The sequence below is a fragment of the Salarias fasciatus genome, chromosome 5 (assembly GCF_902148845.1).
Source record: "Salarias fasciatus chromosome 5, fSalaFa1.1, whole genome shotgun sequence".
Classification (NCBI taxonomy): Eukaryota; Metazoa; Chordata; class Actinopteri; order Blenniiformes; family Blenniidae; genus Salarias; species Salarias fasciatus.
The window spans coordinates 16,547,715-16,574,826 of record NC_043749.1 but is presented as its reverse complement, the minus strand read 5'-3'; the positions used below and the strand labels follow the sequence as shown (position 1 = coordinate 16,574,826).

Sequence of the window (27,112 nt, the reverse complement as noted above, 5' to 3'; positions counted from 1 at the left end):
CTTCCAAAAGAAAGTTTTTTGAGGCCTTTAGGAAATGTTCCTTTCATGAAAATGACACACAAATGCGCAACAAAAAAGACACTGTTCTCACATCCTGTCACATCAGACAGAGTCGAACAGCAGTGACTGAGTGTGTATTCACCCGGTGCACGGTCCCATTGCCAGCTCCAGAAAGTGGTAGTGATAGGTGGCTGGTGTCTCTGGGTAACGTTTGTGGTTGCACTGCACTGACCTGCCGAAGACAAAAACAAAGGAAATCTCAGTTAGAAACTTTAAATACAGCAACTTTTAAACATTGACAAGAATTCTTTGAGATGGACATGAGTGGAATTCCAGTCTGTCAGGCAGTGACATATACTTTATAAATACTGTGGCTATTCAGCAAAATAATACACATTATCTATAGTAAAAGCTAAAATCTGTAACAAACAATCAAGTTAAGAGTCAGTTGCCTATATAAAAAACCCACTCATACACACAACAAAGACATGCAAACTAACAGCGGTGAATTCCTCGTCAAAAGGTTCACACACCACTCCCTCTTGATGTGAGACGATGCTAACCACCGCACAACTGCTGCTAATAAAAGTATGTCACAGGTTGACACGTTTAATAATCTGCAGGACCGGAAGCTAAAAGTTGCAGCTGAAGAGAGAGTCTGTGTCTGTAAAGTAAATACTGAGACCGGCTGTAGTAACATGCAGCTTTAAGTATTTGCACTTTTCTGTCATTTTGCAGAGCACAAATGCACAAAAAAATATAGTTTAGTGAAGTTTAGTCAGGCTTTTTCAAATTGCATTTGAGCATGCTGATGTTGTCCCAACAATGCATTTGCAACATACTGTGCAGACCTAGTTTGGATGAAGCCACATTCCCTTCGCTTTGTACTTCAGGCTAAGCTCAGCTTATCAGCTCCTGGCAGGGGCTTCACACTGAAGTAATGCTGTCAAACTGCAGCGTTCATGTTCTTTCACAATGTAACCAGAAGTGACTGAGAGGCAGTTAGCGATCCAAGACTACTTTGACTCATTTGTTCGGGAGTCTTCAAGACTGTATCACAACAATCAAGAACATGTTGGCTCAGAGTGACAAAGGGAAATTTGTCAAGGCCATTGTTACTTCTAGGCTCAACTATTTTAATTCCTTCCCCCAATGGCTCTCTGAAGAGTCTCCAGCTGGCGCTTCAAAACGCACCAACAGAAGAGATTACATCTCAAACTTTACTTCTCTTTACAGGCTTCTTGTAAAATCTCAAATAGTTTGTTTTGTGGTCACAGTGCTGCTTAGCGCAGGCAAAGCTTCTCTTGTGGAGGCAGAGGGAGGTTCACACAGTTTTTATACCTAAGATCAGACCTTAGATTCCTCAAACTAATAACTTTTAATAGTTCAGCATGACTCAGGTCACCCTGAACCACTAAAACTGCAAGGAGATCATCTTTAATTAACTGACCTTCCTTCCCTCCTCATACATTTATATTGTCACCACTGCATTTCCTAGTCTCCCCCCTGCAGTCCGTGCTCTCTGCTCTCTGAACCTTCCTGCTGGATGTCTGACGGTGGAACTAGAAATATCGACCTGAGCCTCCTGCCGCCATTCGGCTGCATGGTTTTGGTGTGGTTTTGTCTCTCAGTCTCTTCTGATACAATCAGAATGCTTCTACATCTGGATGGAAATAGCATGAGTGGTTGTGTAGGGGGTTTCGTTGTGGTGAAAGCAAGTTTTTTTTCATTTCCACTGTGACCTACGCTTCCTCATATAGATTAGTTTGGTCATTCGCTGGATGTTTTAAATGTAAATTCAACATTTCAACAATTGATTCCAACATGTTTCTGATATCCGGCGACCCACAGTGGCAGCAGCTATATCGTTCTTTCATTCATGACTACACTAAGCTGGACTCCAGTACTTCTAGCTCAATGTGACCTGATGCCAGAGTGAAATTTCTATAGCGTGTCGACCTCTCAGACTCATATGCGAGTCTCCCCTCGTGCACAAGGCTCCTGCTGTGGAGAACCAGTCCTGTGATGCCTGCGTCTGCAGCTCTGTGTCTGAGTAAAGAGGGGGAAAAAAAAAATGCCAAGCAGGCTCCTCTCCTTTCGGCCTTATGAAGTTCTTTGGCTTAAAAAAAGGTCCCTTTTAATGCTGATACAGTTAAACCGTGCAAGCATATCAATGAGCCGCACGCTTTCAATTTACACCCTCAACCTTTCCCATTCACTCCTTTGAGGAAAGACATTTTCATAGACCCGGGAAAACGCAAAGTTTTTCACAAAATTAAGTTCAAGAGAGGTGGATTGAGGACGGCCTCTTTACCCTGTCGGCGGCTTGGCGGCGGGCTCGTCGGGGGGGCTTCCAGGACCTCTCCTTGGTAATGCTGTTGACGTAGTAGCATCTCCCGGAGGCGGGGTCGGAGTACTGCTCCCACAGGTCCATGACCTGCAGAGGCTGCTGACCCGGAGCGGGGCTGGGCGGCTCCAGCTGAGACTGACGCTTCTCCGGAGTGTAGAGAGGCGAGTCCTGCCAAGACAGCTGCGACAGGTAGGACTCTGTAGGGACCTGGGAGGCAGACAGAGGGACGGAGGAACACTTGTGAGACCTCAGTGCTTCATCCAATCTATCCACGGTGAACGGAAGCAAACAAACTCAGAAAAAAATCACTTTCCAGAAGATTATTCTCCTCTTAACAAACGACAAGCACTGATTTAAATATGGTCTGCATCTGATAATCACTCATGGGGCTCTAAATTGGTGAACTGCGCCGGGTCTATGCGCGGTCTAGGCAGGCTGTGGCGGGCTTTCGGCGCAAGAAGTCAACGGGGCGTGTCCACAACATTTTGCTAATTTCGTGAACGGGCGCAGAGCGGGGCAGTCACGCCTCCATCCCGCCCACCGGCGCAGGTGGCGCAAGAGGGAGGAGAGAAAGTGGGTTTTACCCAGCTGAGCACAATTTGACCACTCAAATGAACACCTCTCCTCATTTTTGAATGCACTGCAGCAAAGCTCACTGCTAAATTAACATGATGAAATACATTTTATTTCCTGGCTGCTCTGCTACATCCCAGACCATCTGAGAGGAATTAAACGTATTTCTGCTTCTTTGTGTCACAAGTCAGGTTCAGATGCACATAAATATTAAATGAATATGTCTTGAACCTCTAAAGACGTACCGACTTTATTGTATGCACATGTGTATACAGATTACTTATTGATTAAATATGAATATGAACCCCCGAACCCCAGCAGAACAGAACGCCTTCTCTGTAATGCACCACATCCCTTCACCAACATGAACAGTCCGCCAGCTCTGCCAGAAGAGTGTCAACCTTTGTGATTTGAAAATTGAAGTTTGAAGCTATGAGTCACAGACAACTGACTCTCAACACACTTACTGTAGTTCCTTTATTTTATTCTATTTATTTATTTATTTTTTGTTTTGTCTGGAGAAGACCAACAGCGGTCAAAACGTAGTGCTACAGAACGCGCATTTTTGGGTTACTTTATTTTTTTTTTTCAGTTGGCCTCCTTTTCGTCGTTTCTTTCGTTTTACCATTCCTTATTATTTTATTTTCCCTTGATTTTGGCTTAGGTCATGGGCGAAAATGGTTAGAAGCGCAGCCCTCTCTGTGTAACGCTGTGTCTGTAAACACTAGAACAGCCAGCATTCTTACACCCCCTCCAAAGGCCGCAACGCTCAGCCAGACCGTCACACATTTTGCAGTGTTTTTGCGCAGGAGCACACCAACAGGTTGTTTTTCTGTAATATAATGTATTAGAAATTAAGATAAATAATCAAAATATTAAGTCAAGAGAATCAGCAAACCTTTTAATGCCTCATGTCTGCTTTATTAATGCCTCAAATCAGGTTTTAAAATGTATTTAAAACTTTCTACAGTACGCATTTGCGTAGCGTCACCACTCACTCACACTCTGTGCAGTCCTTTCCCTGATAAACATACACACACACACACACAGAACGGTTGTATTATAAACCGTCAATAATAATCAAGAACATATTAAAATTAGTAAAATAAGTCTCCCCGGCTGCGCATCAGGACGGACACCTTCCCACACGGTCCCGTCCTCACCCTGCTCATTTGATTCTGGGACTGCAGGCTCTACAGGACAAAGGTATTTATTCCGAAAATATGTTTGTTCTAAAATTAATTTTTGGAAACAAAAAATACATGGTTTGCTGTACTCTGATGGAGGATATAATATTTTACCTGAATCTTTAATTGGCACCTCTGGAGACGCTGCAGTGCTCCTGCTGCCAACTACCTATTGTGTTGAATTTTACTACATTAGTTTATTTTTTACACCATTTTATATTATTATTATTTAGTTTTAAACTGACAGCAGCCTACAGTAATTCTCTATACCTGGAGGTGACGCGTGAGCGCTTCCATGCGCCACTGCAGGTTCTGCGCTGGACTGTACAGCAGCTGGAGGTCGATCGGGCATTTTTGGGGCAGCAGGATTACATTTTTTTCGCTGTTTGTCCCGTGGCTGTTCTGACTCTGATTCAGAACTTTCCTCCTCTTCACTCCAGTCAAGATCGCTGATGTCCGACACGTCTCCGCCATCGATTCCCCCTCACTGACCTCCTGTATCATTGCTAAAGCTTCTTCCACTGAATATCTCTTCATTATGCCTCTTTTCATTGTCTTTGGGGATTTGGTTGATATTTCTGGCCGTCTGTCTGATTGTCTGCTGTCAGAGCTAGCCCCCTGTTCAGATGCGCGCATGAACCAAAACAAATCAATAGCAGAAAAAAAGCCCCGCAAAGTGCGCCTTTTTTTTTTCATCTTTTTTGGAGGTATAAATGCTTTGTAATATTATGGAAGGAAAAGTCAAAGAATTAGAGGGCAGGGGAATTATTTTTAACAGATTTATTTGAATTATAAAAACCCAAACGGTCTGTCAGACCGTCTTGGCTGTTCTAGTGTTAGTCACCTGCATTTAGACGGAAAAAACAGCTGCGCAACAGTTGCGGGTTTGATGATTCATATTGTGGGTGATATGACACATGGGTGGTTTTTGTCCAATCCCATTGAAAACAATCGTATTAGAAGCATAAAGCGATCCAGAGTCTATCCTCCCAGGTGAACCGCATTATTCAGTTTCTGTGACATGATGAAAAGATATCTGTCCCACTTTACAGGATCTGATGTTGAGCAGTCTTCAGCCCTGAGCAGAGTGTTTTGTCCTGATGGATATCTGCTGAAACAGGTCAAACATCTTCACGATGCGCTCAGCCGCATGTTCTCTGTAACCCTCCGCTCCACCGGCGAGGCTCCAGACGCTGCGGGCGCAGAGCTCAGCCAGCAGCCCGCTGACAGCGGCGCTCAGCGGACCCCCAGTCCGCGGTGCGACCCGCTGCTCAGCCCAGTCACCACGTCTGGTCCTGGGTCAACTGGTAGCCTGTCACTGAGCCGCTGCTGCGCGCCCATGTCTCTGGACAAAGACCGGATCAGAAACACGCAAAATAAACAAATAAAAAAAAACACACACACAAAACAAAGCCAAAAAAATCCTCCCGTCAGAAACAATCATTCAAAATTATTTCTGTGCATCTATGTTTTTCCGTAATTATTTGGCGACTCCAAGAAATGATATTGGGGTCGGGACAAACGGCTGCGCTCGATGCGACATCAGTGCTCAAACTCAAGTTATTTGTATTCATTCATTCATTCATTCATTCATTCATTCATTCATTCACTCACTCACTCACTATTATTTTCCAACGACAAATAGCTTCTACACAATCACAGGAGCGCTTCAGGCTCAAATCCTGCAGTCTAAACAGAGGAGGGAGAAGCATTTAGAAAGAATGTTTTTATTTCATAAGTGATCTTAATGGCACTGACAAGCTGGAAACCTGTCTGTGAGGTTTTCTCAGACGAATTATCATCAGATCTTCCGCTCCCCTGCCTGCGCACACCTTCTGCACAAAATTATCACCGCGCCCAGCTGATTCTGTCGACACCTCCCCCTGGTGCGCGGCCACGCCCATCTCGGCGCAAGCGCAGTGGACCGGTCAGAAACCCATTCACGAAAATATGACTGCGCCACCGCCAGTTTGCGATCTCTGCGTTGCGCCGTGAAAATACGGCCCATGGTTTTATTCCGAGCTGATCATCCGCTAGACACACGCACACTGAGAGCAAAATGTATGTGTGCAAGCATCCAGTTCAACACATTAAATAAGGAGTAATGTTTCATATGAAGTCCAGCCTGGTTTGTAACTTTTCTTATTAGGAAGACATTTTAGTTTCTGACTCAAAACTGATACAAGGTGAATCACAGGTTGAATCTGTGCCATTATACATGATTAAACTGGTGTGACCGCTCATCTAAATGCAGACAAATATTTCACTTTTACTAATATACTTAAATCTAATTTCTTTCTTAACACATGCATGCATCCTTCTACTTAAGTGAAGGATGTGAACATTTTTATAGAGCAGTGACTTGCAGGAAGTCCTGTACATGTGTTGAGTTGTGTTTTCTTATCTGTGTGACAAATTTTAAGAGCACAAATTAGGAAGCACACACTGCAGATTGTTCTGTCGTCACCATGTCAGTATGTTAGGAACAGAAAAGCTCCAGCAGGGCCAAACAAAGGCAGACAAATAAATCCTCCAGTCTCATACTGCACACTAATCCATCACTTTGTACCGCGCACACACACACGCACGGAGGCACAGATTAGGAGGGAAAAAAAAATCTTTCAATCCAATCAAATTAATTGGAAGAATAAACACGTTGTGTCATCTTTAAACAAGATACGAGTGACGCAGAATTCAGTGACTGATTGAGAGACTCACAGGTTGATCCCTGTTACATAACTCACTCTTTCAGGTCACTGATGGGGCGCACTGTCACTGCGTGTGTGTGTGTGTGTGTGTGACTGTGGCTTACAGCAGAGGGCAGCACTGTGAGCAAATGACAATCCTTTTTATACCTTTTAAACATCTAAAAAAAAAATGTTCAAATTGTGAAGCCCTAAAATTGCAACTGCAGAGAATAAGTTGTCATTTTCTCCACACTGCCTTAAGTATAACTCCAAACCGAGTTTCACCAAACATGTTTGTGTTTGGTTTAAATTATGAATGAGATTTTGAATTCAAACATGAAAGATGAAAAATAAAACTGCTCCATGCTTAATGTTGATATGCAAGTAAGTAAGTGTTCATAAGCGTGACATGAAGAAGTGAGGGAGAGTTGGAAAAATAAGTCATCTCTGTTTATTTATTTATTTTTTATTTAAATTAAGTATTTTAATGAAGACGTCACAAGCTGTTTCTTCGTGTGATTGTTTTCAGGAGATTTTATTTGAATTTGTGTGTATCTGTGGGTGATTTGTGTGTGTTTCTCTGAGATTATGTTCAACTGTTTGATTTTGTTCTTGTGTTTATGAAGTTTTTAATATAAGAGTTTTTGAGTGTTTGTTTTTGATTTTAGGACTGTTTTCTTAATTTCCTCTGTCCCTGTGGGTATTTTGCTGTCTGTTGGTTTGTCGTTCTGAGTTTGTCTATGTGTTGTCTTTTGTTTTGTTTTGTGTGATTCTGCACATTTTTGTTCATTTTATTGTGTGACTTTTGCTGGTCTTTTGCATACTGTTGTGAGTTTGTATGTGTCTGTGCTTTTGTGTGCGTACATTTGTATGTATGTATGTCTCTGTGTGTGTGTGTCTTCATTTCATGGGTTGACATCGGGTCGTGGCTCCACTCTTCACAGAGATTTGCGACCTTGTCGCGATGCGTCCACACGGTGATACCAACAGCCCAAACAAACTTTATTTACAGACAACAAACAGGCAGCTCTGACCTACACAGACACTTTCCATAAGACTGAACTGAGACCTGCCGTCATCCTCCTGTTACATCTTTTCAGTAAGTTTAAATATGAGCAAAACTAAACAAACCAGGATTGAAACAGTGATTTTATTCTCAAGATTTATTTACATCATAATATTTTTAGATCAGGGTCCAGGTACAGTTAGATTGAGCCCCAACTGGACTGGATTCCAAAATATTCTTGCATAATAAGCCTTAAACAAAACTCCAATTTTCCCTTAGTTTTAGCTGGTTGTAATACTGTATATCTTAAAAAAGAAGTCTGAAATTTACAAAACCTAAACAAAAATCCATAAATTATGCTCTCTGATAAAATACAGTGAAATATTCAGAACGGCAGTAAATTATTAGTGCATGCCCTGTGCATGAATGCCCCAAGAGAGAAAAAATATTAAAGCTAATTGAATTTCATCATGGATTTGGAGGGACTTACATCCTAAACAAAGTCCTAAATGGTGAGAAAGTGTTTTTTTTTTTTTTTTTTCTGGTTGAAAAACAGGCAGTTATGACCTGAATGTGGCTGCAATAATCCTGCTTACTGGTATTAAAGCCTGGAGTGAAGAGGGGTCCTGAGAGAGCGAGAGAGGGATGGACGCAGAGACAGAAAGAGTCCGACAGGAAAGACCGAAGATAAGAGACGGGAAAACAGCGCTGCCATTTCCACTGAGATCACATCCATCCACGGTCGGAAGTGGCTTGTTCGCGCACGGTTCAGTGGGAAACGTCGGGACCGACAGCGCAGACCCTGGGCAGCGGGAGTTTCCCCTCGGTTGACGGGAGGATAACCTTGAGTATTCCTCTCAGCGGTGACGCCTTGTGTAATCCCCTCTGATGTAATGCGGGGGTCGCTCTGGCGTCACCACAACGCCAACTTGATTGCTGTTCTAGGAGGATTATTGAGGTCAAGTACCGACGTAAATCAAATACAAACTAACCGTGGCGTCACCACGGAAGTCAACGGACTCGTTCCGATTTTTGGGAAACAGTGGAAATGGTTAAACACATTTAAGTGAAGGTAGAATTTTCCCTTTGGGATATCTTCGCAGGCCTTGATAAATTCATACATCATATACCTTTCTAACCTTTTTTTTCCACTGTTATTGTATTAATGCTAAAAAACAAACAAAACACCAGCTGGGTAGTTTTGGAGTTACGACCTGTAAATCCATGAGATTAGAGAATTTGCCAATGAGAGGAAATCAAAAATTAATCTAATCCCACACTTCCTTTAGCGTCACATGCATGGGATGGATTTGTTTGACCTAGTTTCTGTTATTTACCTTCTTTGTTCTTCATACTGATTATTGAATGACTGAGATCGTAAGTACTTTTCTTTTTTTTTGTTTTTTTTTTGTTTGTAGTATCAAACATAACAATCTGATTCCACAAACTGAATTCGGATGTATTTGCTGTAATGTTTTCCTCCACCAACACGTCCGTGGTATCACCTTTCATTTCAGCCTTTTTCAATCAAATCTTTTATTTATTGCACTGTTTGACATTTGTGGGCCGCTCATGCTGTGTCCGGACTCACCTGCAGGTGGTTGTTCTTTCCCGAAGCGCCCACCACGTCCCACTGGCTGCAGGACTTCTTCGGGACTCTGTGGTTGCCACGGGCGCCGAAGCCGCCGCCCACCTCGTCGTACGGGTTCTCCATCACGTTCTCCGGCAGGTTGCTGGAGCTCTGGCTCCGGGTGATCATGGGCACCGCCCGCTGGGGCGCGGGGACCGTGAGGTGGCCGGAGGGGGAGCCGGGCGAGTTGGGGGTGAAGGAGAATCCGGAGAGGGGCAGAGAGCGGCCTCCCTCCCTGCTGCCGTCCGGACCCCGCAAGGCACTGCTGGAGTTGAGGTTTTCCATGGAGCGATAGATGAGTTTATTTGCTGCGGAAGATAACGGGAAAATTTCCATTCAGCCTTGACAGGAAGTAAAAGAAGGGCTATAAAATGAAGTAAACACAACGACAAGACATACAATATTTGAAAAGATCAGGTTTGTTTGTTAATGTCTTGCTCTCTGCTTGCATTTTAAAAGCTATTTTTGCACAGAAAGGGAATTTTTAGAACAACTTGAAAACACTGACCGTTGAAATGTTGCAACGCAATAACTGAAAGACAGGATGGACTTTAAAAAAACTTCATGATGTGATTATTCGAAACTTCATTTGATCGGTTTAAGATAAAATTTGCATTTTATCTTGTTGTGCTTCTGACCTCTGCCCTGTGACCACCATGTACGAAATAACTAAAGATGAAAATTTATTTCCATCTGTTAATCACAAAACGTTTGTGAATTAAAAGTTTTCTTTCATTTAGTGTGACACCAACATCTTGATTAGGTTTGATAGTCTGTGTTTCCGCTCTGTGCACATTTACCTTGGTGCTGCTGGCTGGAGACGGTCCCTGCCGGGCTGGGGGAGAGCGACACCCGGGGCAGTATCCTGAGGTTGGAGTTGAGCGACGTGGACATGACCAGGCGCTGCGGCGAGGGCATCGGCGCGATAGGCACCTCCGTCACGTACGTGGCAGGAACGTACAGCGGCTTCGTCTTGCTGGCCGCGCCGATCCGCCGTACCTGTCAGAGAGGACGCAGGTTTACGCGCGCTTTCGCTATTTTCTCCCACATGAATCCACTCAGTTCAACCAAGCGGCAACACGGCGAGGGAAGGGCTGGAACCAGAGCAGAAATATCCACCACTTCAGTTCCCCTGACAGCACACACACAGCAACACACAACTTCTCTTTTCACAGGCTCAAAGGTTAATGGCAGAGCTGCTTCTCTCTGTTGACCAACACGATTTAAAAGCAGACTCATCATCGTCATTGATGTAAATCTACATCGGTGTGGCTCAGCCGCTCTGCAGATCTTCTGATCGTACAGAACAAACTTTGAACAGTTGTTGGTAATTCTTTCTTTTTGGCCTTAAACATCATTTGTGCTGTTTGTAATTCCACCACATCCATGAATTTGATTAACTTCAACTTCAAAAAGAATGTATTAGTGTGATCAAGATATCAAACCTTATGAACGCTTCTTTAACTGCTCTTCAGCAGATGCAATGAATTTTTATAATTGTTACCCCAGACAGCTACACGGCAGTTTGCATATATTAATATGTGTGCACCGAAAAGTATGTGAAGTGATTTAAAATCAAGATAATGTTTTGTTTTTTAAATATCGAGGTGCTTATTGATGATTTAGATGGAACATGTTTTATGTAATGTTTTTAACAGGAAAGATGAAGAGCAGCAGTCGTTTCCTCACCTGCCACCAGTCAGCATTGGTCTTCTTCAGCAGGACAAACCGTTCTCCCTCTCTGATGCAAACCTGCCGGCCGTCGGCTCCTCGGTAGTTGTAGTCGTACTGGGCCTCGAGGACCACCGTGCCGGTGGGCACGCCGCACACCGTCATCCCCCTGGTGGCCATCACAGGAGCTGCAGCGGGCTGCTGGTGCCCCACGGAGCGACGCCAACTCCCGGACAGCATGGCTCTGCACCCAGGCCCGGTTCAGCAAGACGCACTGGGAGTGTGCTGATGTGTGTTGCAGGCTGGGACAGTGCAGGGCAGGTAAGACTGGAGCCAGGCCAGTGCCATGCTCTGAAACACACGAGAGGAGGAGGAGGTTATCAGAACTGTGAGGAAAAACCATGGACATCATTACTGGGTCTTGGACAAATGAGATTATATGTGTTTCAGTGTTAACAATGGCTGTTTTTGATCATTCAGAGGGAATCAATACAATGCTTCCAGCTTTATAACTGTTGGATTAATTAAATTCAAGTCACCTGGAAACACTACTTATACTGACTTTTGACAAGAAATTGGAAAAGAATTAATTAAATACTTTGACTTTTTGTTGTTAATCCCAGTTATATATCAACAGACTGCAGCGTCTGATTATCAGCCTTTCTCCCAGATAATGATAATTTCAAATAAATATGTTTATTTCATACAACAGCCACAAAACCCACGTCTGAAAATACAAAATCACAGCTTGTGAGGCCGTAATTGTCGATTAACGATTTTTAAGATGCAATTTCAAATATCTGGAAAGTCTTCAAGTAAGGCATGAAAATGCGATAATCCTAACACTTAGCTTTATGCTTTTAACCATTTTAATCTGTCTCTATCACACTTACAACGAATGCACTTTATAAAATGTGTTTCAATGAAGCAGTAGTTTGAGTCTTCACTCATTTATTTATCATGATGCTGTGACGAGGCAAAAACGAATTAATAGGACACTTCACTGCTACTCTGAAATTTATAGGATCAGCCGTTTTCCCACTTGCAATTTGAGTCTACATGCCAGAAGATAAAATAGAGACTTGCAGAAACCCACAGCGCACCACTTTGCTATTGTCCTTTCATCCCGTTAGAACTGAGAGACCCATGTGAGTGAATAACTCATGCGTTTAGAGGATGTAAGGAGCGCAGTATACTCAAAATAGCATCTGTCTCCATCTCTCCACCTGAGCCAGCATCCCCAAGCTAAACCCTTGCTTTACCCAGCCAAGACCCGCTTACATAAGAGAACATCTAACTTTCTGCCAGACGCGTAGAAAAGCAGCCTCAGAGTGCTCAAACCCACTCATCCACGTGCGTGCACACTTCTGCAAACAAACACACACACACACACACACACACACACACACACACACACACACACACACACACACACACACACACACACACACACACACACACACACACACACACACAGAGCGAAAGGGAAACATCCCGAGATACCTGCAGAACAGGCAGAATGACACCTGGAACATGTCTGTGAGACACAGAGGAGGAGAGGAGGGTCTTAATGAGATAAACCGAATCAAGAACCGGAGCAGGGAAGGAGTGGGTGAAGCTGATGGAGAGCAGGGCACGGATAGCTGGCTGAACCTTGATAATCCCACTGTTATTAAAGCACAGGAATGAATCTGCAACCCCCACGACTACAGAGAATTACAGTAAAGCCCCTCTGTACCAGCATATGGCTCGCAGGACCGCCTGTCGGCAGCAGGAATCTCCCTGTAAAGGAGGCAGGACGATGTCCAAGACAATTAAACAACATGTGAGGACAGTGGATAAACATCACCGCCGATAATGAACAGATTAACTAAACAGACGATTGATTGAAATTCACACTAATGCAGCATTTTTTTTTTTTGTGTGTGTGTGTGTGTGTGTGTGTGTGTGTGTATGAATCACTAGACTGTGAAAACTATGCTGGAGACATAGCACAGGAAATATACACTGAGATCACATATTTCTTCCTTGTCACGTTTCCTGTCAATAAATCTTGACTATAAACATTTTAAATACATTGAAATGCAGAAAATGAGGCACATTAGCAACCAGATCCACCAATATTTTTTGGCTTGGCCACATAAATGCAACTTTCTTTTCATTTTAACATTTTTTTTTTTTAACATACATGTTCACACCCGTCTTTAAAATGTGTTTAAATATATTTGCAGAGTGTTGGCACGAAGGCTATAAAAAAAACCCTCCTAAAATACCTTGTTATACACTTGGTAACTAATGTTTACATGGCTTGTCGAGCCATCGATGATTAGAATTCCCCTCTGGAGCAAGCGAAAACACTGCTGTGGGTGTGCAGTGTGCAGGCCTTTAAATATATATAAAGAGGCTCTCCTCTGGTTCACAGCTGAGTTTTTTCGGTGTACTAAAAGCCCACTCTTTGTTTTTGTAAAACATGGCCAGTTTTTCTTGTTCCCTTGGAATGTATAAGCTGTGATATGAAATGACAGTCTCACAATGGATTATATCTGCAGCATAGACTCTGTTTATGTGCGAGACGCATGTCAAATAGCTGACGATAGAGTGGTTTCTGCAGAGAGAAATGGAACGTCCAAAAATAGTGAAACATCAGTCTGCTTTTTAACATATCCTTGCACTGGCTCAAGTTTTGCAAAACCCCTTTTTCAACGTGCAGTTTAGCTTAGGAAGGATAAAGGGAAAAGTCAGAAGCAAACAGGAAACTGCAAAGACACATCATAGCTCAACCACAGTTTGGCCCGTATCCTTTCTATTTGTTCTACAGAGTGAGACATCAAGAGAAGTTTTGTTATATTCTGCAACTCATCAGTTAATACATGATTATTTAACTGCATTCTTAAAATGGGAGATGACGAGTTGTCCTGTTACACATTTCAGACCACAGCTCTGTCCTGCGACAGGCATTAATAGCTGCAGAACAGAGCCTTGAAGCAGAGATTAGCAGTTGTTTTTGGCTTAACAATCCTGCTGCATGACTTTTGGAATGTGTTATTTACTACTTACAGAGATTACGGGGAGAAAAAAAAAGCTCTAGTTTGAAAGAAAAGCCAAAGCACACAGACATGTCTATTCATACGCCTACTCTGCACGCACACACACACACACACACACACAGGAAGAGAGTTACACCTGTTTGCTTCTTCCTGACTTTCTACGCTGCTAAAACACCCTGACAGAAAAAGGAAGAAAACGTGCAGATAAGTGCACGTGTTTAGCACAGTGTTGTGATGGTTAGCATTCTTTACTTATAAATAAATATCCTCTAAAAACTCTAAAACTTTAAATTCAGTATAACAGAACCCCCCCCTCCAAAAAAAAAAAAAAGAATTTCAGCAGGTGGACATGAAACATGCAAAAATAATGTTAAGTATTGCGATAATCAAAGGGATAAGAGAAGATATACTGAAATGAACATGAATGCCTTTCTGCTTTGATTGCAGTTTTTTTTCCAGAAAACTGACGTTTCTTTAGACCAGCTGTGACTCCACTGAGTTCATCTGCTTTGTTTAGTTTGTTTGTTCCATCATGGAAACATAATTCATCTCAGTTCAGTCGTTCTTCTGCAATTTTGTATATTTCACAGGTTAATATCGACGTAACAATAAACATGGAATTTAGTGTGCAGCACTGGTCAGCTGAGATTGGTTCCAGTCCACCGTGACACTGACCTGAAAAAACTGGCTTGCAGAAGATAGGTCGATGCATATATGCAATATATACATTTTTACTAGTACAAATTTATCTGACTTAGAATTTGTAGGGCAGATTATGATCATCACTGACTTACCGCTGCAGACACAAACACAAACACAAATTATTAAGTTGTATGCAAATCAGTCTGCTACAGCAAGGATTTAAGTCTGTGATTTTATTACTGTGGGTTTTGCTACTATTCTACCAAACAGAGACCAATGAAACCATTTGTAAAAAAAAACAAAAAAAAGGAAGGCTGTCATTCTTCGTCATCCAGTGACTCACGATTTTAAAATATACTTGTTAGGTCTGATTCACTAAAGCAAACTGAACAACTATTTGACTAAAGAAAAATCTAAATGCTTTTAGGCGAAAAACTGAGGTGAAATGGAATTCATGAAGAGACAAGTTGAAAACAAGTCAATGTGGTGTAAGCTGTATTACTTGTTGTGGTAACTCATATGATGAGAATTTAGTAAATATCCAAATTCATCAATCAGCAAGACAGAATTAAGTGTGATGATATTGAAGGACAGTCGATGAAGTGGAAAATGAGGCCAGACTGTGTTTCTATTTGTGGGGCACAAAGCAGCAGAGAGGCCACTGGCGTCACACACCCCAACATACAGAGAAGGCCATATGGTGGAAGAGACAGACGCTCGGCGGCTTGAGCCAAGCACCGGGTCCTCGTGATGGGTCACTGACAACAAAAACCAAAGACACGGCAAAGAAAACAGACAGGGCAAAAACAAGATTGGAGAGAAATAAGTAAAAATGGGAGTAAAAGAGTAAGTGCTGCATGTGATGGGTCTGTCTGCTTTGCTTGAGTGCTTTCGCTCCAGCTCACTCTGTGTGCATGGAAGTCAGACCGAGTTGAAGAAATAGAAAGTATACAATTTGTGCAAGCATGCATGTGAGAAAGCCAGCGAGGGAACGAGCATCCCGCCGAAAAAGTGATGAGATTGAGTTTACAGTGTCACCAGCTCACTCCATACTCAGATCCATATGTACGATAAGCTTTAAAACACACACGAAATCACAACAAGGAACCTCTCATCGTGTTTACAAAGCAGAGGGTTTATGGGAATGGCGAGGCGGAAAAATGGACGCCAGCGAGCAGCTCTGCCCTGCATAAAATCAAAGATTTATCCACAGAAACACACGGTTAATCTTATGCCGTCAAATTATCCTACATCTACTCGATGAACCCCTGCTGACCCCGCCTCAACTAAACCTCTCCTCTTTCAGCCGGCGCTTCGCCGACACATGAAAACAGAGAGGAACACAGAGCCAGAGAGCATCATCTGGCTGTTTGTTACCCATCCATGCAGACAAACCATATCTGAAATGGAGAAAAAAGAGCATGGCGGACGGTGAGGGGTGGGGACAGAGTGATGGAGGCCCTGCTCAAACAAACACAACCAGATGTTCTGCTGATTGATTCGACTATTGATCCAAACACAGGGCAGGCTGGTCAACTAATGGGCATCACAGGAACACAACATGGATATAAACAGTGAAACAGCTATGAAAGTAAACTCCAGGATCACCTCAGACTGTTTTTGATGTCTGAACACACCTCGCTGCAATAAAAAAAGCATAAAGTAGTGAAATCTCTCTTCGTATACAGCAGGAATTTTGATATTAGCTGATTAGTGGATACCTCACATACAGTGACATTTCTAGAAATATAAAAGAGGTTCCACACAAAAACAAGTCATTACAACCAAAAATGATGTTTTGCTATGTTCTTTAAAAAAAAAAAAAAGACTTTGCATGTTTTGAGTATTTCCTTAAAAGTACTAAGAAGCTGTAAAATTGAATCAACGTCAAGTCAGAGTTCATCTTTTATCACAAATGTACAAAAAGAATACCTGATACAGTGGGAGTAAAAACATCCATGTATTATACTCGTATTTTCCAGACTGTGGTCATAAATTGAGGCTGGAGTCTATCCTAACAGATACTGAGCAAACTGCAGGGTACATCCTTTACAACAGTGGTTGATGCTGCAGACAGTTTTCAGGTTTGCATAAAAACTCTAGTTATGGAGACGTGTTTATGTCTGATGATGTACTTTAATGCTGATCAATAAATTGCATTTCCATTGCTGTCGCCATAAAAACACCATGTAAACAGGACGGAAGATACTTTCTGAAATGCATCGAGCAGAAAAATCATTATGTTTACATGTGACATGCAATGATATGGGACACACGGGCCGTGCAGCCACATTATCCAGCCAGTCAGAGGAAGCCCACCATAGATTAACTCATGACAATAATCAAGCCTGAAACGTTTGTTTAGTACAAAACATATCTACTTCCAGCTATAGAGGAATATTTACACTTTTATATTTGTCATTAAAGGCACCCCCGCTGTAAGCCGTCATCTCACACCTCTGCTTTTATTAACGTCATTGGTTCCTCTTTCAACAGTTCTTTCAACAAGTAAAGCTTTTAAAAATAGGATGCATCATATCTCAAAGATCTGTCAGGTCCCAGCCAAGGACTCCGTTCTCAGAGTGATGGTTTACTGGAGGCTCCTCGGTTTTCTAAAAGTAGCACAGGAGGCAGAGCTTTCAGCTATCAGGCTCCTGTCGTGTGGAACTGTCCTGCTGGATCTCAGACTGTGGAACGGGGAGTTTGTGATGTGGGCATTGATTAGCTTGCTGTCAGACGTCAAATTATTTGTTTGTTTGTCTCTCTGTGTGCTATTCCTTTTTCTTCTGCTATTTCCCAACTCCAGCCAGTGCTGCAGAAAAGCTCCGAGTCTGTTCCTGTAAAACATTACTTCCTGATGACTGTTGCCTACATGTGGTCTTGTAGAATCTTTGTCTTTTCACAATGAAATTGTCAGAATATGATTGTGTCGTGGCGCTAAATAAAACTGATTTGATGTGTGAAAAGTCTGAAATTACTAGTAATAGCTTGTTAGTAAAAAGCATGAACAATATGTCTTATTTAATCTTGATTTCTGATAAAAGACAGACATACAGAAGGGATAATTGAAAAACACAAGACAGGAGATGAAAGTAAAATCTGAAACAATATCAGGGGAAAATAAAGTTGGGCTGCTGAAAGAAATAAAAGCTGTTGCAATGTTCGAACAATAGAAAACTGACTCCAGATAGTTTGAGCCTCGATTCAAAGATGAGCCCATGAATGAATGACGTGCTCGGCTCCCACACAGATCGGGATCGGCGGGACCGCCAAACCTCGCCGCACGGCACGTCTGCACCGGAGCGAAGGCTGACGGTGGAGAGTTTGGTGTCATGTCATATCCATATTCATTCCATACGTTTGAAGTCGAAAGAGGGCGGCTTTAATAATCATGGCTACACGGTGTTCAAAGAGAGATGAGACGTGGGGAAGAGGAGTATGGGGGTGAATGAGGAACTTCAAAGGCTTTTTCCTCGCACATCCGCAAACGCGCACTCAGCCGCACGCTCACCATACTGTATTTACCCCAAACGTGAAACACAATGTTCAATAATGTTAATTACCCGAGCAGAGAGCGAAAGGGAGTCAATTCATGTTAACAGGACAGCTGATTTCATCAGTGCGTCAGCCAAACAAACCGCTCGTATCTGAGCTTTTCCGCAGAAGTCGGCCTGCGTGTGATCGCCACAGACAAACAAGCATCCCGGCTTGTTTGCAAAACTGGCTCCAAAGTTTCAGTCAGGTGATGCCTGTGTCGTGAAGTGTTGCATCACATCATGCATTATGGTTAAAAGGAGTTGTAACACAGCAGTATGTCTCAGAACAAGCACAGAAGCTCCTTGAAATGTGCTTAAAATCAATGCTAAACCAAGCTGTATGTTACATTCCTTCGACTAAACTACATCTGAAACAGATTACATGATAACTAAGTGAAATTTTAAGCTTTGATGACTCAAGATTTGATGCTTACTTTTCGAGAGTGTTAATGCTGCCACACCGAAAGTTGGGTCAAACTTTCAATTTTTTGGGTTCCTGTTCTTAGAATTTAAACCACAATCAACACTCTTTCAGTCAAGAACAAATACCGCTGTCCTCACTGTATTATGAGTAGCCAATCAACATATTTAGCCTAAAATCTGCCCACTCTCAGCCTGATGAGCAGTTCTGCTGAGGACAGCCTTGAAAAGGAGAATTCACTTTGTCTATGGATGTACAGTTATAACTACTAGCGCTGATGTCTCTCTCTCCATATGAGACACATGCCTCAAGCCAAAACAGCCTTTCATCCTCCCAAAGCCATGCATTATTGATGATCAGACCAGAGAGAGACACTGAAACACACACTGTGTTTCCCAGTGTGATGGCTGCCTGCTGAATGTGTGTGTGTGCGCGTGAGTGTGTGTGAGTGTGTGTATATGTGACTAAACAGGTGGGATGCATCCCTCCGGTGATTAGCTGAGTAAATTATCAGAGGACCAATCAAAAAGCAGATGATGACAGTAAAGCAGCCATTGGCTCACGCTCGCCACTGTCATCATGACAACAACCTCTGCGACCAACTAGCATCTCCACTTTCTCCAGTATGGGTTCTTCTTTTTTTTTTTTCTTCTTTTTTTTTTTTTCTTCCTCCTTTCTTGTTGCACATAACAACATTTCATATGTGTGATGCCATCATTTCAAGCGTTTGCTGACGCAATGCTTGTGTTTACAATGAACCCTGCAGCCTGCATCGACACGTAGCGGACTCCTTCAGAGAGTTCACTTGTATAACATTCAAGCTCTCATTTTCCCATTTGAATATAAACAACAAGCAGACAGACCACTGTTTTCTTTTGCCATTTAGGCGAAGTGATGCAGCGTTGCCCAGGGGGCATTTTAAACTCTTGAAAAGAATTAATTCAAGCATCGCCTTTTTTTTTTTTTTTTTTTTTTTTAATTAGCCCGTGCATTTTAAAGAAAAAAAAAACTGAAAACACACCGCTGGTACGCTTGTTTATAAGTAAGCTTATTCCAGTAATAGAAAAAAGCTTATGAAAGTGCTTTTTTATATTCAATAAGCAGCTTAAAGAAAGAAACAGCATAAAATTTTGATCTCACCTTATGATTTCACTTTGAAAGTAGCGCTGTGGTATCATCACAGTTATAAGCCCGTTATACAACTGGATTTTTCTGTGCAGGATAAGATTTACATTTTATTTAAATTTGCATTTAGTTAGAAAATGAATTCTGGAGTAAGATTCAAAACAATAGAAATAACACAACTGTCAAATTGAAATACACATTATCGGATTAATCGCTTTGGTGATTTCACACTGTTGTACCTGACTATCAATCAGTCTGTAATGAAATAAATTAAATATAACAGATCAAACTGACTCATCGGAAAACCAAAACCACAGTATTTTCTTGAAAAATATTTCTTTTTCTAAGGTTTAAATTAATCATCCTCAACTAGAATGACTGGTGATTTTGTCTTTGTCAAAGCACGATTGCCATGAGACACTGATTTATTCATGTGTTAATGATTATTTAAAGATTGTATGGATGGAAATTTAAAAAACTGATGAATTTGATTGTTACTTGAGATATTGTTGATAAAAACACGGTCCAATTCTTTTAATATGGAAAGTGATGTTGAAACAAAAAAAAGAGCATCATGCTCATAAACAAAGAATCTCCATGCACCAAGCAGCTCTATTTTCGACTTCTTTCTCCAACAGTTCCCATCTGAAGTGAATAAAATGTCACATACAAGTCAAGACTGATGTTTCACGGAATGGAAAAAAAAAAAAAAAAAAAAGAAAGAAACCTTGACTGGCTGGGCTGGCGGGTTGTTGCTGAGCCTGTGGGAATGTGCGGTACATTGATGTTTCTAATGAAGAGCGCTGAGCTCCATTGATCCACCGGGGATGAGAGTGAGCTGTCAAAAGCTATCAGGCAAGTCGAAGACCCACTTTCAGCCGTGTGCAGCTGAAAGTGAGCGCGATACTGCTGGGGCACAAGGAAAGAGCAGCTAAAACTCCCAAGGCTAACGGTATAGGGAGGAGGCGCACACACACAGAGACGGCTTTGATGCCTGCACAGGGCTAAAGGGGTTATTTGCTCAATAAAGCAACATTACACAAATACAAATAAGGAACAGGCTCCGGCAGACATCAGTAATGAGTGGAAGTGTTTATACACAGGACCTTCAAATTGAAAAGTTCAAGTACTTGATGCTACAGAGTAAAGGGGAGCGTTTATCGAGCGTAGTACATAAATAAAACATTAATGTGCACATTTGGAGAGAGGAAAAAATTTTTTGCAGTTTACTATTTCTGGTTGAAAAATAGACACAATTTTTTTAAATAAAGTTAGTGATTTGTTTAACTTGAAATGAGCCAACTTAATTAATTTAACTCAGAGGAATATTTTTATCCAGTTAAACTTTGTGACACAGGTTCTATTTTGACATAAAGTTTTATTCCCAGCTTGTTGCCAGTAATCGCTGCTGCCAAGCGGATGGTTATAGAGTTGTTCCTACACAACCTATTGAAACGCAGTGATACTAAAAAAAGGAAGCAGGATTAATCTGGATTAAAACAGAGCACATATGTGAATGCAACTGGAGCTACTACACACTGGAATATTTATGTCCTGGAAGCTACACATTGACAACAGCATATAAAACATACAAAAAAAAAATGGTTTGCGGATTTTGAACAGGTCCAACATACTGATCCACAAATGATGTGCACTGAGGAATATGTCTTATGCAGATGCCGAATAACACATAATGTCTATTTATCCCTTATTCCTAGATGAATGCGCTAAGAAATAAATGTAGAAGGATGTGATTTACTTCCTCTGTTTTATAGTGTTTGGAAAAGAGACAGATCAGCTCAGTCTTAAACAGATATGCTTCTGTTATTGAGATGAGATACATTTATTTATGTGGCTCACTTTTGTTTGCTCACTTCATTAAAGATGCAAACTTTGAGTTTGTGACTGAAGTTTTTTTTTTCTTTTTCACTAATTCAGATTCATTGCTTGAATCAATTTCCTAATCTAATCCACTAACACCTCATGCATTATGTTTCACTTTGTGCATACCATAGCTATGGGCTCCATTAATTCACTGCATTTGAAATGCATGCAAACAGACATGGGAGCGATACGATTTTCAACAGGTTGCGTTCATGTAACCAGAGTCTAAAGCACTAAATACTCATGTTTGCAATCGATTTCACTTATGATCCGATTCCTAGTGAATCACTTGCAAAGCTAATGTAAGCTGAAAGGGCCACCTTTCTGTACAAGTGTGCAATTAAGCACACTTTATGCAGGACCTTAGTTAAAGTGCAACTTGGTTCTATGCATTATCCTGAACCATAATGCAGCTGCACAACCCCGTCAGATACAGTGGGGTAAAAAAGATTTAGTCAGCCACCAATTGTGCGAGTTGTCCCACTAAAATGTGACAGAGGTCTGTAATTTTCATTATAGGTACACTTCAACTGTGAGAGACAGAATGGGAAGGAAAAAAATCCAGGAAATGACATTGTAGGATTTTTAAAGAATGTGTTTGTAAATTATGGCGGAAAATATTTGGTCAAAGCATGATGTTTCCACCTCCATGCTTCACAGTAGGTATGGTGTTCTTGGGATGCAACTCAGCATTCTTCTTCCTCCAAACACGAGTTGAGTTTGTACCAAAGCGTTCTTTTTTGGTTTCATCTGACCACATGACATTCTCCCAGTACTCTTCTGCATCATCCATACGCTGCGTGGAAAACTTCAGACAGGCCTGGACGTGGACTGGCTTCAGCAGGGGGACACGGCTGGCACTGCAGGGTTTCATTCCTGGTCGGCATAGTGTGTTATTGGTGGTAACCTTTGTTACTGTGGTCCCAGCTCTCCGCAGGTCATTCACCAGGTTTCCCATGTAATTCTGAGATATCTGCACACCAGTCTCATAATCAATTGGATCCCACGGGATGAGATCTCGCGTGGAGCCCCAGATGAAGGGAGATTATCAATGGTCTTCCATTTTGCTCCCACAGTTGATTTCTTCACACAAAGCAGCTGCCTAGTGCAGATTCACTCTTCTCAGCCTGGTGCAGGTCTACAGTTTAGTTCCTGGTGTTCTTGGACAGCTCTTTGGTCTTGGCCATGGTGGAGTTCAGAGTCTGACTGTCTGACAGGTATCTTTTATACAGATAACCAGTTCAAACAGGAGCCATTAATACAGGTAACGAGTGAAGGACAGAGGAGCTTCTTTACCAAGTAGTTACATGTCTGTGAGAGCCAGAGAACTTGCTAGTTTAGATTACCAAATCCTTATTTTCCACCATAATAACTTGCACAACTGGTGACTGACTAAATGCATTTTTGCCTCATTGTACATTCAAGCAGCTTGAGACTGGCCGATCATGACTGAATTCACCTTATTTACAAGTTCAGATAATTTAGCTGAGAAAGAAACAATCTGACTATTAATGAACACACAGAAGAAGCAGAGAGATTATTAATTCATCAAGTGAGAAACCATAGAAAAAATTGAAACTTCCCAGACAGTTCTCTGAATCGCTTCAGATCTGATCTGTGATGAAAGAGTTTCTGGTAAGTGAGACCAGCTTTGTTGAGTTGCAACTTTGATCGTTGTGAAAACCACAACAATGTCATCCGCACTTCCACGGGGCCAAACTGTGACCAAGCGCATCTACAGCAACACAGCTAATTTACTGAAAAAGGATTTTTGCATGTCTCTGATTTCAATCACCATGAATGCATTTGATATTTTTTCCTGAAATAAACTCAGGGAAACAGTAATTTGGAGTAATTTAAAATGATAACAAGCTTAAATGTGCTTGAAATGACTACCCTACCATCACACATGAAACCAATAGTTTATCAAATTGTGGAAAATGGCATGCAAGTTGCAAAGTATGGGGATAGGGGTCACATGTGGCCCGCAGGTTGCTTGTTAGACTGTATTGTATAACTTTGTATAGTTAGGACTAGGAAATAGAGACACAGTCCACAAGACAGTAAACTGAACTGGAGGTGAGAGAGCTGAGGATTATGATGTTTTCAAAGGGAGTGATCAGAAGGACAGCTTGTGAATAAGTACATTAAAGAGACAGCTCACGTTGGACAGTTTGGTGGGAAAGTGTAAGACATAAAGTTGAGATGGTTTGCTCATGTATGGAAAAAAGATGACAGTTATGTAGGGAAAAGAATGGAGAGGACAGAGCTGACAGGAAAGGAGGCCAGCGAAGAGGTTCATGAATGCAGTGAGGAGGAAACATGCAGGAGACAAGAGTGAGTAGTGAAAATACCAGAGACAAGATAAATAGGACAGAACAACTGGAAAGAAAAAGTCTGAATCACATCAGTTTGTGATGTGTACCTCTATAAAGCAGTACAAGAGTAAATATTAAAATAATAACATTAATCTGATTAAGAAAGAATGTGCAACAATGATTTGGTTTAGTAAGTCAATCCGTTAAACTTAATTTTAAAAAAAGTGGTCTAATGCATGGTTTATTCATATGCATATCTTTGTGTTTTGAAAGGTTCAGAGACCAGACCTTCACTTTTGATGAACTTCTTTGAAGTTTATCAAAAATTACAACATTTACGCCAATTGCTTGCATACTCAAGAGAGATGTTTGTCTGGAATTGGATTTAAAGTCAGGCATTCATTTTATGTATATGGCAGAGAGCTCTAGGCTACTCCAGCTCGCTTTGGGCAGAGTGCAGCACAGTCCTTCACAAAGTCACGCTAAAATATGTTCCACTACATATTCTATTCTGATCCTGTGTTCTTCTGGGCACACATTCACATCAGTGCAACATCACTTGTAATAAAGAGGCGATGGTGATAAACTATAATAAAAAAAAACAAACATCTTGCAATAGGTGAGAAGCATCAGTGATTACTGCAAACAATGAATCCATATCACTTAATTAATGCATCCGTAAAACATTTTCACCTGAAAAAAAAATGTGATTTTTTGGTGAGTCAGCTTCAGTCGTTTCTGTGAATAAACTAGAACTGCATTTAAATACAAATCAATGTGGTTTAAATACACCGTAATTGAATAATCAGTGTGAAATCCATTGCTGCACAAAGCATGAAGTGATAAATCCCATGATGGTAACATGTGGACATGTTGGGACAAATAAAAGGTGCAAATGACAGAAACTTGTGGCAACAACAATACAACAAAAACCAAGTGACAAAACAGCAAATGCAACACCAAAAACAAAGCATCCATCTGTCGCATGTGGGGATTTAGGTCTGTTGAAGGACCAGATGCCATGAAGCTGCAGGTGGAGGAGCAATTGTTTTATGTCTGTGTCCTGGTGCGTACAAAGTACTTAAGTGAGATGAGGTTTTTCGCTGTCGTTCATGATCTGTCACCGTAGAATCCTGCTACGCAACCGACAGCGTGCAAGCAGAAGCGGCTATACGTTTCATACATAGGGATATAGATCACAGACTGGCTCAAATGCCCTGGAGAACAGAGTAATCTCTGTGGTAAAACAGTTCACAACATTTCACTCATTCAATCTCGCTCTGGGATCCTCAGCAGAAGTCTGAGTGTAGCACACGAGTGATTACACTGAACTTGTAACTCTCCTAATACTGCACATGGTACGGGGCACTTTTAATCAGCAAAGTTGCAAGGGGGGAATAATCTTTCGAGCCTGTGTCGTCACAGGCTGGCAAAAAGGGAGCAAATCTCCTGCTTTGTATGGACTTAAGAACGATTATGAAACGGCAAAAATGCAGTACGTCAGTCAAACTGTTTCCATCACACTCTGTGGTTAACCCATCCACGCCGTTTCAGAGAAGCCTGTGAGGGCTACCTTGCAGAAGCATGCAAGTATTTCCAGATAATGCGTGCCCATTATAAAGCGCTGAAAAACAAAATCTTACCAGAGTGACATTTAAAAAGATGATAAAAACCAAATGAAAGAATCACTGTGTGAAACTACACTGCATCAGATGTTATATGTGTGCAGATATAGGAGGATTCGAACAGGAAGCTCTCCACAGGAAATGGTTGGAGGTTAGAACACGTTAGTGTTTCTACAATGGCCTTGTGACTCTCAAGCATTTCAGGCATATGTGAGTAATTGTGCCAGTGTGAGATGCGTGTGGTTTAACACAATGGAAAAATAAAGTGTCACGGAAAAAGAAAGATTACTATTTTAGGAACTGTAACCCAAATGTTCACCCATTGTGGGAAGCAGAGAAGACAAGTTAAAGACTGGTAGTACAACCCCACTTCTTAAGAGCTACATACACACAGAAGCTTATCTAATCCCATTCACCTGCTGAATCCATAACATGTTTTGGTTGCAAAGGTTCACAGAATTGACTATCCACACACTGTGTCTTCATTATACTGAGAACACGTGAAACTTTTTGCATGAAGTTTAAAGTAGGTGAAACCATTCTGATGCTTGGTTATTATGTATTAAACCAAAGTAAGGTTTAACGACATGTTAGTGAAAAAAGAAAAAAAAAACACGCACAAAAATAAGTGTTTACTGAGGAGGAGAGCACAGGATTTACGAAAAAACAAAAACACAAATGCTGCCTTAAATTTCTGTTCGCATTAGTTTTTAGTCGATAGCCAAGCGTGGCAATAACAACACAGAAAAGTGTGTTCCTGCAAAAACAAATACATAAAAACGAATATAAACTATACCATACTGTGATTTTTTGCGTTACACCACGGTAGAATAAATCCCGGACGGTGATCATCATGTTGCATAAATATAAATGCAGCAGAGATTTGCATGTGCAGGACTCATCACTCACCTTGCAGCGACGCGGTGACAGCTCTGCTGTGTTTTGGAAGCGAGCTGCAGAGAGACCAGCAGTTGCGTCTTGGTAAAGTTGCTGCGCTCTTTTCTCCAGGGTACTGATAACTTCACATAATTTATCTAATGGAGGCACAGGGAACAACTCCGCTGTGCACTTTGGCAAATTAACAGTCACGCATGGGCATTAAAGTCGCCCCTGAAGCCCATGATGATAGAGCCTGTTCGCTCTTTAAGCGGATAAAAAATAGCTTGGACTACACGGGGTCTGCAGCACCAGCATTGGGTGCAATCTTGCAATATGATTTTGCCCGCAACCAATCAAATTGCGCAAAATATAGTGCTGGGTTTATAGCACGGCGTCGTCCGGAATAAAAGGCGTGTGCTGAACGGACGGCCCCGCCCAGCGGTGTTGTATTAAGCAACAAAACAAGCGCACCAAATGAAAGTCATAGTTGAGCGTCTCGAGGAAAATTAACGGGAATTGTAGTCCTGTAAG

At 41.7% G+C, this 27,112-nt stretch overlaps 1 protein-coding gene across 3 annotated transcripts in view; it reads right to left on the bottom strand.

The window, feature by feature from the left end:
• Window positions 1-26,870, bottom strand: part of arhgap9 (Rho GTPase activating protein 9) — a 54,188-nt gene extending 27,318 nt beyond the window's left edge. For all 3 annotated transcript variants that reach the window (XM_030091353.1, XM_030091354.1, XM_030091355.1), the window contains exons 1-6: window positions 26,612-26,870; window positions 11,123-11,455; window positions 10,234-10,432; window positions 9,395-9,741; window positions 2,315-2,557; window positions 143-232 (exon numbers count right to left, since the gene is read on the bottom strand). In XM_030091353.1, coding sequence (XP_029947213.1) covers window positions 143-232; window positions 2,315-2,557; window positions 9,395-9,741; window positions 10,234-10,432; window positions 11,123-11,344 — 1,101 coding nt within the window. In that variant the 5' untranslated portion in view covers window positions 11,345-11,455; window positions 26,612-26,870. The remainder of the gene's footprint in view (window positions 1-142; window positions 233-2,314; window positions 2,558-9,394; window positions 9,742-10,233; window positions 10,433-11,122; window positions 11,456-26,611) is intronic.
• Between the last annotated feature and the right edge of the window lie 242 nt (window positions 26,871-27,112).